General features: G+C 57.6%; 1 protein-coding gene across 1 annotated transcript; it reads right to left on the bottom strand.

Moving 5' to 3' along the window:
* Positions 1-901: 901 nt before the first annotated feature.
* On the bottom strand, positions 902-13,998 carry Csf2ra (colony stimulating factor 2 receptor subunit alpha). Its single transcript, XM_077107838.1, has 12 exons — positions 13,918-13,998; positions 10,382-10,489; positions 9,357-9,499; positions 7,909-8,032; positions 7,699-7,828; positions 7,409-7,590; positions 6,443-6,576; positions 6,115-6,147; positions 5,408-5,543; positions 2,269-2,365; positions 1,482-1,563; positions 902-1,059 (listed from the first exon to the last, which is right to left on the bottom strand). Coding segments are annotated over exons 1-12 (1,248 nt in total). The 5' UTR covers positions 13,919-13,998; the 3' UTR covers positions 902-981.
* Positions 13,999-14,375: the final 377 nt, after the last annotated feature.

Genomic DNA, 14,375 nt, shown 5'->3' with positions numbered 1-14,375 from the left:
CCCAGGTTCTTCCCAGAATCCCTTGCAGAGGCAGGTGGGCGCCTGTCAATCAGGAATCTGCTGCCCTCCCCCTCCCCCTCCCCCAGGCCCCTCTCTGCGCGGAGAAGCGGACGTTGGAGACGCCCATCACCCGGCCCCCGTCCCCTCCCCCAACCAAGGAGGGCTGCCCTGCAGGGGGAGGGTCCTGCCCACTCTGGGCAGCCCGGGGCCAGGCTGGGGGTGGGGACCGCAGCAGGGTCAGGGGAGGAGCAGAATTCCTGGGATTCCAGAGAGGGACCCGGGCCACCAGGAGCCTGGGAGCGACCCTCCCCCCGCGCTGGCTGCTGGTGCAAACCCGCCCTGAAGCCGGCCTCCGCAGAGGACCCAGTTCTCAGGGGGGAGGGACGGGGATTCCTGGTGTATGGGGGAGGGGGAAATTCCGTGTCCCTGCACGGCCCAGAGGGACCCCAGCTGTTGGAGACGGGAAGGGACCCGGGAGTCCCCCGCCCCAGCACACAGCCAGCCCTGGGTTCTGGAAGCTGTGGCAGGGGACCTGGCAGCCACTCTGGGGTTGATTGCAATCTTAAAGGGCCAGCGCCCAGCAAGGGCTTAGGGGTGTGGGACAGAGGGCAGCAGAGAGGGACTGACGGGCAGTCCCCAGGCCAGCCTCTGGCCGCCCGGTCCACCTGGCAGAGGTGGAGCCCCAGCCCCAGGGCCACCCGCAGCGAGGTCCCTCTCCGGGGGACTTGAAGGAGGGGTCAGGTGCTCCCGGGGGGAAGCCGATAGCGGCCCCTGTGGTCACTCCTGAGGGGACCCAGTGATGGACTCGTAGGACACTTTTGCAAAATGTCAGAAAAATATCTTTTCCTTCCAAAAAAAAAAAAAAAGTAAAAAAACAGAAAACTTCTCGAGCGAGGGTCAGTACGCGGGCGACCGAGGACGGGAGGGGGAACTTCCGGACACCTCGGGGGGTGGACGCGTCCCCCGGTGCCCACCTGCGGCTCAGTTCACTTCCTGCACCGTCAGGACGTCTTCCGGGTCCTCTTTGCCGACTCCTGGGGTCACGGCTGCCCAGTCCACCTGAGGTAAAGAAGGAGGGCGGTCAGCGTCCGATGTCCACGAGCCCCAGGGGAGGGACACTTTGTCCTCTGATGAGGCTCTGGGGTGCTCCAGTAGGACCTCGTGGTGGACACGTGAGGGTCACCGAGGGACGAGCGTACGAATGGGGGAATCCAGTGAACCCAAGTCACGTGCAAAGGCCCCGGGGCCAGAAGCGGCTTGGATCAGAGGTGGGCTGCAGAGTGTCCCCCTCCCTGTCCCTCTGGCTGTCTCTCTGTCCCCGTCTCCCTCTCCTGCTCCCATTTCCCCGACCCTCTGCATAGACACAGAATTCCAGCCACCTCCGTGCCATCCCCGTGGCCCCCTGGGAGGGGACAGCGCGTCCCGGGCTCCCTGTCCCCTGCGTGCCCTCCTGGGGGGGACCCTCTGCCCCTCGCAGGCACCTGCTGGTCCACTTGATCGTTTGGGGTCACTTTGTCTTTGACCTGAGGGATCGGGGGGAAGAGTCTGCGCAGCCCGTGGGACCTGGGGACACAGAGAGGAAGGGGGAGAGGTGACGGGGACACACGGCTTTCCCCGCGGGCCATCAGGAGGCCTGTAGCTGGCTCCTCGGTCCAGCTCTCCAGAGCAGGAACCACAGGGGGACAGAGTGGAGGAATCCAGGACCATGGGGACAGAGAGGTACACAGTGTCACACAGACCCGAGGAGAAGCCACACGGAGACGGAGGCAGAGACGGGAGTGACCAGCCCGGGCGCCTGGAGCGCACCGTGCCTGCACCCCATCACTCGTGGTTCTGTTCCTTTCTGCTGACCCTGGTGGGTCCTGAAACCTCATCTGTGACGCTCCCCCAGCTGACCATGTCCACTTCAGGTGGACCCGGCTGCGGGGAGGGGCCTGAGCTCCGGAGGTCTGGGGTGCTGGAGGCCCCCAACTGGAGCCCTGAAGCTGAAGGAGGCGGAGCCCAAGCTGCCAATCAGCAGCAGAGCGCGTCTGCGGGGTCCCCTGTCCAGGCCCAGGACCCCTCCACGGGGTCCCCTGTCCAGCCCCAAGCCCCTCTGCAGCGCCCGTCGGTGCTCATTCTCTGGTCTCATGGTTTCCAGCGCCCTGTCCTCCTCCCGTCCCCCACGTCCAGGCACGAGACTCCCTGGCACCCGGCTCTGTCCCCCCCAGGACAGGCCAGCTCTGAGCCGTCCCTGCCCCCCCGGGTCCCCTGCCCCTCAGCGGTTACCTGTTCAGCAGGAAGCCGAGGACCAGGGCGCAGACGAGGGTCCCCAGGACCACCAGCAGGTAGACGTGCAGGAGGCCACCCTCCTGTCCCCGGGAGCCTGCGGGGACACGGCCCGGCTGTCCGTCACCGCGGTGCCCAGAGGCGCCCTGGGGCCTGGCTGGTCACCCAGGGCGGGAGGGGACCCAGGACAGAGGTCCCCACCTGGACAGAGGTGGCCCGGGGTCTGTGGGAGCTGGACCTTCCTCCCTGAGCCCGGCCACCAGGGGGACCGTCCAGCGGGGTGACCGGGGCGCGAGCAGGTGGGTAAGTGAACCCTCTGCACAAGGTGAGTCGCCAACGTGTCCTCGTTAGTGTATGTCCAGGTAGGGGGACAATGACCACCGACTAGTGCTGCTGACCATTATTCACATGATGTGATAATCACTAATTAGTGCTGCTGATTATTATTCATATGATGTAATGATTATTAATCAGCACTGATCATTATTCATATATGATAATTAGCAATTAGTACTGGTTATTATTCATATATGATAATTAGTAATTAGTACTGGTTATTATTCATATATGATGATTAGTGATTAGTACTGTGGATTATTATTCATATGATATGATGATTATTAATTAGCACTGATCATTATTCATATACCATGATTATTAATTAGTACTGATGATTATTATTCATGTAATGTAATGATAGTTATTAATTATAATCATTCATATAATAGAATAGTTATTTATTATTATTGATTATCATTCATATAACATAATGATTATTATTAATTATTGTTGATTATTCATATAATATGATTATTATTGTTGTTGTTCAGTGTTCATATAATAATTATCATTATCATTGATTATTATAGCTGATTATCATTCATATACTAATAATGATCATTGTTGTTGATTTTTATTTGTATATTAATAATTATTATTATTGATTATTATTCATATACTAATAATTATTGTTGATTATTATTCATATAATAATTATTATTAAGTATTATTTTTGAATATTATTCATGTAATAATTTTTATTAATCATTATTGTTGATTATCATGCATATAATTATGGTTATTGTTAACTATTTTTGTTGATTATCATTTGTATATTATAATGATAATTATTAATTATTATTATCATTCACATAATAAAATAGTTATTAATTATTATTGTTGATTATTATTCATATAATAATTACTAATTATTGATTATTCGTATAACATAAAAATTATTATTAATCATCATTTATTATTCATATAACATGATAATTATTATTAATTATGTTGATTATTTTCATACAACATAATAATTATTATCAATCATCATTGATTATTCATATAGTATAATGATTATCATTAATTATCCTAGTTCATTATCATACATATAATATAATACTTAGTAATCATTGTTGATTATCATATAATATAATAATTATTAGTCATTATAGTTCATTATTATTCATATGATGACATTATTATTGTTGATTATTCATAGGATGATCATCATTATTGATTATTGTTGATCACAATTCACATAGTAATTATTACTATTGATTATTAGTAGTAGCAGTGACTATTATTATTGATCATTATTGATCACAATTCACATAGTAATTATTACTATTGATTATTAGTAGTGGCAGTGACTATTATTATTATTGATTATTGTTGATCACAATTCACATAGTAATTATTACTATTGATTATTATTAGTAGCAGTGACTATTATTATTGATCATTGTTGATCACAATTCACATAGTAATTATCATTATTGATTATTATTAGTAGCAGTGACTATTATTATTATTGATCATTGTTGATCACAATTCACATAGTAATTACTACTATTGATTATTAGTAGTGGCAGTGACTATTATTATTATTGATTATTGTTGATCACAATTCACATAGTAATTATTACTATTGATTATTAGTAGTAGCAGTGACTATTATTATTGATCATTGTTGATCACAATTCACATAGTAATTATCATTATTGATTATTATAGTAGTAGCAGTGACTATTATTATTATTGATTATTGTTGATCACAATTCACATAGTAATTATTACTATTGATTATTAGTAGTGGCAGTGACTATTATTATTATTGATTATTGTTGATCACAATTCACATAGTAATTATTACTATTGATTATTAGTAGTGGCAGTGACTATTATTATTATTGATTATTGTTGATCACAATTCACATAGTAATTATTACTATTGATTATTAGTAGTGGCAGTGACTATTATTATTATTGATTATTGTTGATCACAATTCACATAGTAATTATTACTATTGATTATTAGTAGTGGCAGTGACTATTATTATTATTGATTATTGTTGATCACAATTCACATAGTAATTATTACTATTGATTATTAGTAGTGGCAGTGACTAATATTATTATTGATTATTATTGATCACAATTCACATAGTAATTATTACTATTGATTATTAGTAGTAGTAGCAGTGACTATTATTATTGATCATTATTGATCACAATTCACATAGTAATTACTACTATTGATTATTAGTAGTGGCAGTGACTATTATTATTATTGATTATTGTTGATCACAATTCACATAGTAATTATCATTATTGATTATTATAGTAGTAGCAGTGACTATTATTATTATTGATTATTGTTGATCACAATTCACATAGTAATTATCATTATTGATTATTAGTAGTAGCAGTGACTATTATTATTCATGCTGAGGCTGGGACCCTCGGGGGCGACTGCGGTACCGACTGTCCCTGTGACATGTTTAATATCTGACAACATCTGGAGGCGGGTGGTCAGACTCTTTTTCTTTCTAACCAGCACTGGAGCCCCGGGCCCCTGTCCCCTGAGCCCTGTCCCCTCCCTGTCTGTCTGTTTTATTTAGGGACAGGGCCTTCCCAGGTTGCTCAGGGCCTCCCTCAGTTACGGAGGCTGGCCTCCCACCCGCGATCCTCCAGCCTCAGCCTCCCGAGCCACTGGGATGCCCGGCGTGGGCCGCTGCGTCCAGCTGATGGTTTTTCTGTGTTAAGTCGCAGCCCTGGACATGGAACCCACGGCCTCGCGCGTGCCACCCATTTGCTCCTCCAGTCCCAAGACCCTTCCCCCTGCCCTCGGGCTTACCGAACTCCACGGGGCGGCTCCAGTGACCCCAGGGTCCCCCGCGGGAGTCCGCGGCTCTGATCCTCAGGCTGTGAGGGCCCCTGGGCTCCGGGCTGGGCAGGTGGTACAGGTTGTGCACTTCCCCGGAGACGTTGATCTTTGGGGAAGGCACAGAGTTAGAGCTGGGGCCGTCGGCCTCGCGGAAAGAACGGGGGTTCCAAGCGCCCTGTGTCCATCAGCCGTGGACACTGCAGAAGGAGAGGGGGACTCCGCTCCGGATTCCGGACCACGGCGCCCCCACGTGCGGAGCATATTGAGAAATAAAGCGCTCAGAATCTGTGGGTCCCCCTTGGGCAGATTCAACCCATTATTGCCCCCCCCCGCAATAATGACCGCTGGGTGGAGTCCTTTCCTCTAAATATGGACAGGGAAGGGACTCAAAGGAGCTAGCCCAGAGGCAGACAGGTCCGCGGTGGACGTTTGTATCACAGAAGAGGACTCCGGGGTCACAGTGGTGCTGAGGATTGGCAAATACCCAACAGAAGGGCCTCAGGGATCCAGCTTTCCAGGTGTTTTGGAGGGAGCTACAGGGAGTGCTGTCCCCTGGGGGGACTGGAGGGCTCTGTGGACACACCTGGGCACAGAATCCCACCCATCCTGGCCACCGCTGGGGGCGCTGGCTCTTAGAAAGGGTCCAGTTGGCCGACGACAGCGGGCGTCCAACTCACCACTGAATTGTCCCCGCCGGCTCCTTCGGTGTTCTAGGACAGAGGAAGGTGGACGGTTGGACGCTTTCAAGGGCTTTCACAAAGGGCTGACGGTCCACCTCGCATCTGGGTGGACTCAGGGCGGACGCAGGTCTTGGCCATTCTGATCTTGCTCTGCCTCTCCACGCCTTCCCCATTCCCACGGTTGTCACTGTCCCCACAGCTGGCGACCCGGCGCCCCCCTCGGCGGGTGGTCCACGCACGATGCCCCTGTCCACAGCCCCTGCTGGACCTCCTGCGGTTCCTGGGGTCAGGGTCCCCGCCCACGCCACATCCCGTGGGCGCTGACCTGTGTCCGGATGCCCAGCTGATACTGGAAGTCCAGGTAGGTCAGGTAGGTCTTGGTCCTGGGCTGGCTCCACCGGAGGACGCAGTGAGACGTGTTGCACTGGACGCTGATGTTGTCCGGGGGACTGATCTGCTCTGTGGGGACAGCCGGGCACCTCGGCACCTGCCTGAGCTGCGCCCCTGTCACCTCCCCGCCAGGGAGGGGAGGCCGAGAGCCGCCTGCCCACCGCCAATGGTCAACACCTGGAGCTCCGGGGGATGGTCCTGAGGACCCCCGGGGGCTCCGAGCTCATCCCCAGGGGCCAGTAAGGTGGCTGCAGGGGTCAGGGTTGGGGTTCCGGCGTGAAGTTAGGGTTAGGGTTGGAGTGAGGGTCGGGGTGAGGTTTAAGGTGGACAGATGACCACTTGCCATCTGTGGGAAGGTGTCCAGTCTCCCCCATGGTTAGAGAAGGAGGCCTATGGTGGCCTTTGGTGGCATCTGAGCCTGTTTTCCAGATCTGAACAGGGAACATGTGAAGGTGACGGACATTTCCCAATTAGGTTCGAAAGACGGAATCTCCTTGAAATCAAAGGGACGTCCACAGTGGGAGGAGGAGAGGGTCGAGCAAGTGCCGGGGAGGGACACTGGCCAAATTTTGTCATTGTGTTGTGTGCGTGTATGAATATGTAGCGATTAATCCCACCTATAGGTGCCACTCTCATTCACCAATACAAAATCTGGGGGGGAAAAATAGTCAGGCTTGGATGACCCTCAAGGATGAACCTGAGAACAATTTCTCCCTCCCTATCCTGGATCCAAGTAGCCTCAGTTCCTTTCTAGAGACGTCAATTCAGGAGCCCCAAGGGCTCCGTGGAGGCCTCCTTCTGGCAGAGGAAGGGACCCCAATCTGGTGACAACTTTGCCTCCATATTTCTCTAGATTTCTAACCCACCCCACGGCCAGACCAACCCCAGGCTCTGCCCTCACCCATCTCCCTTGTCGACAGAATCAAATCAAAGAACTGGATCTCCGTCCCCCGGCTGGTCCCGTTCACCAGGAAGAAAGTTCTGTACTTCAACTTGGAGATGTCTCGCAGGTGGCAGCCCCTGTGGGTCCCCGCGTCTTGGATGTAATGGGGACATTCGGTCTCATTACTTTCACTGTTAGCTCTCAAGAAAAAAAAAAAAGAAAGAAAGAAAGAAAAAAGAAATGGGGAATATTTTTTTCCTGCCCTCCTGGCGTCCCTCCACGATCCCGCAGACGACATCGGGGCTTACTTCAACTGTCGCATGTACAGAAAATACTGGACGTCGCTGGGGGCCGCAGGGCCCGGGGCCCAGGTGCAGTTCATGAAGGTGGCGCTGTAGATGGCGCAGGAGAAGTTCCGGGCCGCGGTGCCCTCTGCACCTGGGAAGAGGGGCTCGGCGTCATTTTCTCTCCAGGGTGGCCGCAGGGGGGACAGGGGGGTGCCCACGCGGTCAGCCCACCTGGGTTGGCGAAGGGCAGCTCGTCCTGCACCGGGGCCCCGTCCACGGTGGTGCTGACCTTCAGCGTGGCGCCTCCGTGCAGGGCCACCCTGGTAAAGGCGCACTGGCAGGACTCGGCCTCGGCCTAGTCACAGACGGCAACCGAAGTCCCCGGTCGTGGGCCGTCCCTGGGGTGTGTCCCTCCCGGCACCCGGGACGCCCGCCTGCCTCCTCCTGGGGGACCCGGACAGGGGGTCCGCTTTGTCCCCCCTGAAAGCCGACCCCCGGTTCCTTGCTCAGGATTAAGTCCACCAAGAAGCCGGGGTTCTGGGCTGCAGGGCGCCCCTGAGCACTAACCACCTGCAGGGGGCGCCCCTGACCACCACCCACCTGCAGGGTGCCCCCTGACCACCACCCACCTGCAGGGGGCGCCCCTAACCACCATCCACCTGCAGGGGGTGCTCTGACCACTACCCACCTGCAGGGGGCGCCCCTAACCACCATCCACCTGCAGGGGGTGCTCTGACCACCACCCACCTGCAGGGGGCCCCCTGACCACCACCCACCTGCAGGGGGCGCTCTGACCACCACCCACCTGCAGGGGGCGCCCCTGACCACCACCCACCTGCAGGGGGCGCTCTGACCACCTCCCACCTGCAGGGGGCGCTCTGACCACCTCCCACCTGCAGGGGGTGCCCCTAACCACCACCCACCTGCAGGGGGCGTTCTGACCACTACCCACCTGCAGGGGGCGCCCCTGACCATCACCCACCTGCAGGGGGCCCCCTGACCACCACCCACCTGCAGGGGGCGCCCTGACCACTACCCACCTGCAGGGGGCGCCCCTGACCATCACCCACCTGCAGGGGGCGCTCTGACCACCACCCACCTGCATTGGGCGCTCTGACCACTACCCACCTGCAGGGGGCGCTCTGACCACTACCCACCTGCAGGGGGCGCTCTGACCACCTCCCACCTGCAGGGGGCGCTCTGACCACTACCCACCTGCAGGGGGCGCCCCTGACCATCACCCACCTGCAGGGGGCACTCTGACCACCACCCACCTGCAGGGGGCGCTCTGACCACCACCCACCTGCATTGGGCGCTCTGACCACCACCCACCTGCAGGGGGCGCTCTGACCACCACCCACCTGCAGGGGGCGCTCTGACCACCACCCACCTGCAGGGGGCGCTCTGACCACTACTCACCTGCAGGGGGCGCTCTGACCACTACCCACCTGCAGGGGGCGCCCCTGACCATCACCCACCTGCAGGGGGCCCCCTGACCACCACCCACCTGCAGTGGGCGCTCTGACCACCACCCACCTGCAGGGGGCGCCCCTAACCACCACCCACCTGCAGGGGACGCCCCTGACCACCACCCACCTGCAGGGGGCGCCCCTGACCACCACCCACCTGCAGGGGGCACTCTGACCACCGCCCACCCGAGCCCCTGGTGGCCTCCTCACATTAACTTTAATGTCCCCCATTTCCCTGTGACGCAGGCGGCACGTGGCGCGGGTGGCGTTTTCCTGGCAGTTCCAACGGAGCGTCATGGTCCGCGGGTCGAAGTCCAGGTCGAGGCCGGGGGTGGACGGCGGCGACGGCACATCTGCAGGGGATGCCCGCAAGTCAGAGTGACCTGGCCCCAGTCCCCCTGCCCCCGCCCACGCACTCTGCGCATGCCAGGTGACCACGGCCAGGGCTGGTCCCCCAGGCCTGGACACTGCCCTGGTCCTCAGGCGTCCCCTCGCCCTGGACACTGCATCTCTCGGCCTCCATCAACCTTCTGTTCCCCGTGAGCGACCCCGGGCTCGGGTCCTCTGTCATAGTCACGGACGGGCCCCACCCGGCCACAGGGGTCCCCGCGGGTCTGACCGGGCGCCAGCTGGATCCTGGGCTGGTCGCTGCAGATGGGGGGGGGTCCTGTCAGTGCTGGCCACTGGCCACTGGCCACCCCTCACTCAGTACGCCCCATCTGTGCCTGGTCTTGCTCCCTGGTGCTCTGGGGCATCTCCTAAGTCTCGAGGGTGGACAGGCAGGGCTCGGTGGCCGCCGGTGTTCCTTGACCCTGCCTGGATGTGTGTCCTGTGGCCCAGGCGCAGCTGGACTGGACCCCCGTCACCCTGGGTTCTGCAAAAGCCTCGCAGGTGCGGAAGTGGGGACCCGGCCTCATGATAAAGTGACCTCGGAGGACAGTGAGGCCAAGAGGTAGGTGTCCACCCAGCGGGTCGCTGACCCCTCCTTTTGCAGCCGGGTCCGGGCGGGGGATCCGAAGGCCACCAGCTCCACCTACTGGCCAGAGGTGGGGACGTCCTCCCCGTCCATCTTGCCAAACCCTGCAGCACCCTCGACTGGACTGCAGCTAGGGGTCACCAGGTCACCAGTGCAGGGAGGGGACAGATGAAGCAACCGACACCCCCGGGTGTGGCTGCATCCCCAGATGCCTAAACGGGAGCCCAAGGAAAAGGGACAGTCACGTCCCCGCACTCACCCGTCAGCTCCTGGGTCACGAGGGAGGACTGTCCAGGCAACGCGGAGAGGACAAGGACGCAGATGGCCACCAGCAGGCTCTCGGGGCCGCCCGAGGGAGCGCAGAGCACTGGGGAGACAAAGCCGCAGGATGAAGAAACGTGCTGCACTTGGATTTTTTTTTTTTTTTTTTTAGTGCTAAGTTGATTTTCCTCGGGTTGTTTGTCACAGTAACAGAAAGAGCAGAAATTCAGGTCATGGCTGATCGCAGAGGGTGTCTGGGAGCATCATCCCCTGCCCACGTGGGGTCGGGACGTGGAGGTCTCTGGGGACATTGCTCTGTGTCCCTCCCGGGTGGGTGGCTTCTCCTTTCCTCAGCATCCTCTTTCCAGGAAGCAGAAATAGCAAAGGTCAGGCCGAGCTCACTGGGTGGGGCTCCTGTCCCCTTGGTATCCCTCCGCCGCCCTGGTCTGGCCCGAGGCTCCACGTCCAGGCGGACCTGGGAGCCCCGAGGACCCCGGCTTTTCTTTAGATTTTTTCAGGTTTTAAAGGATTTTCCCCTTCGCACAAGACAAAGTGAAAGAAATCCTACGGGATCCACACGGGGGACGTCACCCATCAATAATATCTGTATTCTGGGCTGGGGAGGCCGAGGCAGGAGGATCGCGAGCTCAAAGCCAGCCTCCGCCAAAGGGAGGCCCTGAGCAGCTCAGGGAGACCCTGTCTCTCAATAAAATGCAAAATGGGGCTGGGGACGGGGCTCAGGGGTCCAGTGTCCAGGAGGTCCATCCCTGGTATCAAAAAAATATATAATTTTATTTCACAAAATACTCCAGAGAGAAGACGTGGCTCATTTTCAGAGAGAAACTCCGTTTTCAAATAAAATATTAAGTGAAAACTACGGGTGCCGACTGGGCACGGTGACGCGCACCACCTGTAATCCCGGGGCCTCAGGAGGCTGAGGCAGGAGGATTGCAAATTGGAGGCCAGCCTCAGCAACTCAGCAAGACCCTGCCTCAAAATTTAAAGACGTTAAAGGGCTGGGGACGAGGCTCGGTGGCTCAGCACCCGGGGCACAAACCACGGGAAAGCGTCAGCCCCCAGGGTGGCCGGACCCCAGGCCCTGCCCCTCCAGGCAGAGGGGCCCCCGGGGTCAGCAGGAGCCGCTGTCCAGCCTGACCCCAGTGGGTGACCCCAGGGACGGGACTGTCAGCCGCACACACGCTCGCGGCAGAGGGACAGCAGCCGGTGGCAGGGCGGCTCGTGGGCAGACTGCAAGGTGGACCGGGCAGCAGGGTGCAGCTGCTGGACACCCTTGGAGAGCTCTGTCCCTCCCTCCGCCCTCCACGTCACCCTGCTCCCTGCCCCTCCCCCTGCTGACCCCGGTGTCCAGCTGCTGTCCCGGCTCACAGGCGGCTTCTCCCTCCCAGACACCCTGGGGCTGGACATTTGGGCTCAGGATTCTCCTTGCTCCACAGACACCCTGGGGACACGGGGTCCTCACCCCTCGTCAAAGCCCTTGGTCACCCGTAGGTCCCCCCTTCAGCTGACCACCTGGACCCTGGAGCTGGGCGCTCCGCTGGGGGCTTCTGCCCTGGAGGAGACCCCTTAAATGTCCACGTGGTCATCTGCATGCACCGGGGGGACCTCCCAGCTCCCAGGAGCCACCACCTGGGTCCCCTCCCTCAGCAGAACCTCCCTGCAGCCCAGCTGACCCTCAGCGTCCAGGCCCACCTGTCCTCATCCCCTGGACACTCACCGGGGGCCTGCCCAGCGTCCCTGCCCATCCATCCCGCCACCCCTCGGCACCGCAGGTCACCTGTCCCCCCCAGCACTCCCCAGGAGGCCCTCCCTCTCGTCCCGTCCACCCGTCCTCCCCCAGGGGAGAGGCTCAGCGGCCTGCTCCAGACTCCGAGGCCCCTTCTCCCTGGACCTTGGCAGATTCTCTGGAGGTGGCCGTGTCCACCCCAGCTGGGGACACCGTCCAGGACAAGGGCTGCGTGAGGTCCCCAGGCAGAGCTCAGCCTTGCTCAGCCGAGATCCCCGCCCCGGCCTCCTAACGGGGCCTCCTCCTTCCTGGGGAAGCCGGTGGTCGCTGGCCGGGCTCTGTCCCTCTGGACATGGGCTGCTTTCCCTCCAGGGTGTCCCAGGGACACCTGGGGTGGCACATCGGCAGACCTTCTGCTGCTTTTTCTCTTAACCCATCTCCTGGACGCAGGGGACCCGGCCAGCACCCCCCGGAGCTGGGCGGCAGCGGAAGCCATCGCCCCGGGGTTGGAGCCTAAGCAGGTGCCGGGGGCCGGGCACCTTCTCAGAAGCCGTTGACACATGGCGGAACTTGGTCACCGGCCGCAGGGTTCCCCATTCTGCTTCCCTTTCTCGGCGCTTCCCCTTCCTCTTTGACGCCGCGGAGTCCAGACGACAAAGACCAGGCACCGGCTGGAAATCGACCTTCAAGACCCAGGGAGCCCTGGACCCTCCTCTGTGCAGGACCGTCCTCCCCCGGGTGGCTGCCTGGCCTTAGGTCGCGAGCCCCGTTTTGCCCCGATTGTTCTTTAACGCCCTGGTCCCCCCCCGGCCCCTGGAGACCCCGAAACCACTTTCCCCCTGTCTGGGGGGATTTTCTGGGTGGGACCTTGAAGGATTGACACCGGAGGACGTTCGGCCTCCGGCGGCCACTCTGGCCGTGGCCTGGGCATGGTGTGTCCCCCTTGGTCCCTGTCCTGGAATATAGGGTGCAGGTGACCCTGAGTGGACGGGCGGCAGGACCCTGGGTTACATCCCGGGAACCTCAGTCTCTGGGGACAGCCTCGGGTCCCACGAAGCCGTCTCAGCTGTAGCTGCAGGAGCTTCTCATGACCCAGGACCAGGTCCTTCTACTGGGACATTTCTGCATGCGCCTCTGGCCACTGGGGCACCTGCTGCCCACCAACTGTCCCGTCCAGCACAGCGGGACAGAGAAGGACGCCCGTGCGGATGGGGCCGGCCAGCCCGGACCCAGCGGAACCTCTCGGCCCCGGGAAGCAGCCAGTCTCAGGCGCGTTGTCATCGTCGCAGGTGCCAACAGCTGTCCCTCCACGGTCCCTCCTTCTGGCCCTGGGTCCAGAGCCATGAGGTCCCTGGATCACGGCAGATGACAAGACCCAGCACGGGTCCTTGCATGTGGGCTCCTGGGGACAGCAGGTGACCACCTGTGGCTGGCCTTGGGCCACTGACTGGACATGTCACTGTCCCCAGATGACACCTCCCAGTGCCACCCGGACCATCTCCTCATCTGAGGCAGACTCAGAGGGCAGAGCCCAGGCGCTGGTGGCACTCCTCCCCGTCACTCCCTGCCGTCCCCGTCCCTTCACCTGCCGTCCCCATCGCCCACCCTCAGCTCCACGCTGACCGGCAGCCAGAGCCACCGAAGCCACAAACGGCACAGAGGGGACTTGGCAACTGGCAAGTCCACGGAGCCAAGGGACCGGCCAGCCCTGCCACCCTGACCTCCAGGCCTCCCGGCCTCCCAGCCTCCCTGCCTCCCCGACCTCCCGGCCTCCCGGCCTCCGTCCTTACTTGTGGGTCCCGGCTCCAGCCTCAGGCCGCCATCTTGAAGTGCCACCTCCCTCTGCAGCCTGTGAGCCCCGGACGTCACCCGCCGACTCACGTCCTGGGCCCAGGGCTTCCCTTTTCTTGCTGGGTCCCTCCCGTCCCCCCTCTGGGTTCCTCATTTTAGGATGGGGCAGGCGCGATCCCTGGTTGTCACTGTCACCCTGGGACACCCACAGGCACCTTGGGCTCAGGGGCACGGCCAGGCGCCATGGGACAGCTCCTCCACCCACCAGGCTGCAGGGACATGTTGTCACCTGTCCAAGAAGCCCAGGCCACACTGAGCTGAGGGATTGGGGACAATCTTTTAGGATTATTGCAATAGGGGGAAAGGGACCCGGGGGACGTCACCTGCCTCTCAGGACCCCAGGGACAGGCGGGCTCCGTGTCCTGGGCTGGGGGACAGGACCAGAGCCGTAGGGAGA

The sequence above is a fragment of the Callospermophilus lateralis genome, chromosome Y (assembly GCF_048772815.1).
Source record: "Callospermophilus lateralis isolate mCalLat2 chromosome Y, mCalLat2.hap1, whole genome shotgun sequence".
NCBI lineage: Eukaryota > Metazoa > Chordata > Mammalia > Rodentia > Sciuridae > Callospermophilus > Callospermophilus lateralis.
Note: the sequence above shows the minus strand (reverse complement) of the source record. Positions and strands in the feature narration are given on the sequence as shown.

Coding starts and splice junctions, on each gene's coding strand:
- Csf2ra (XM_077107838.1), bottom strand. Junction 9,500..10,381: donor CGTGACCCAGGAGCTGACGG/GTGAGTGCGGGG, acceptor CATCCCCTGCAG/ATGTGCCGTCGCCGCCGTCC. Junction 8,033..9,356: donor TGGGGGACATTAAAGTTAAT/GTGAGGAGGCCA, acceptor GTCTGTGACTAG/GCCGAGGCCGAGTCCTGCCA.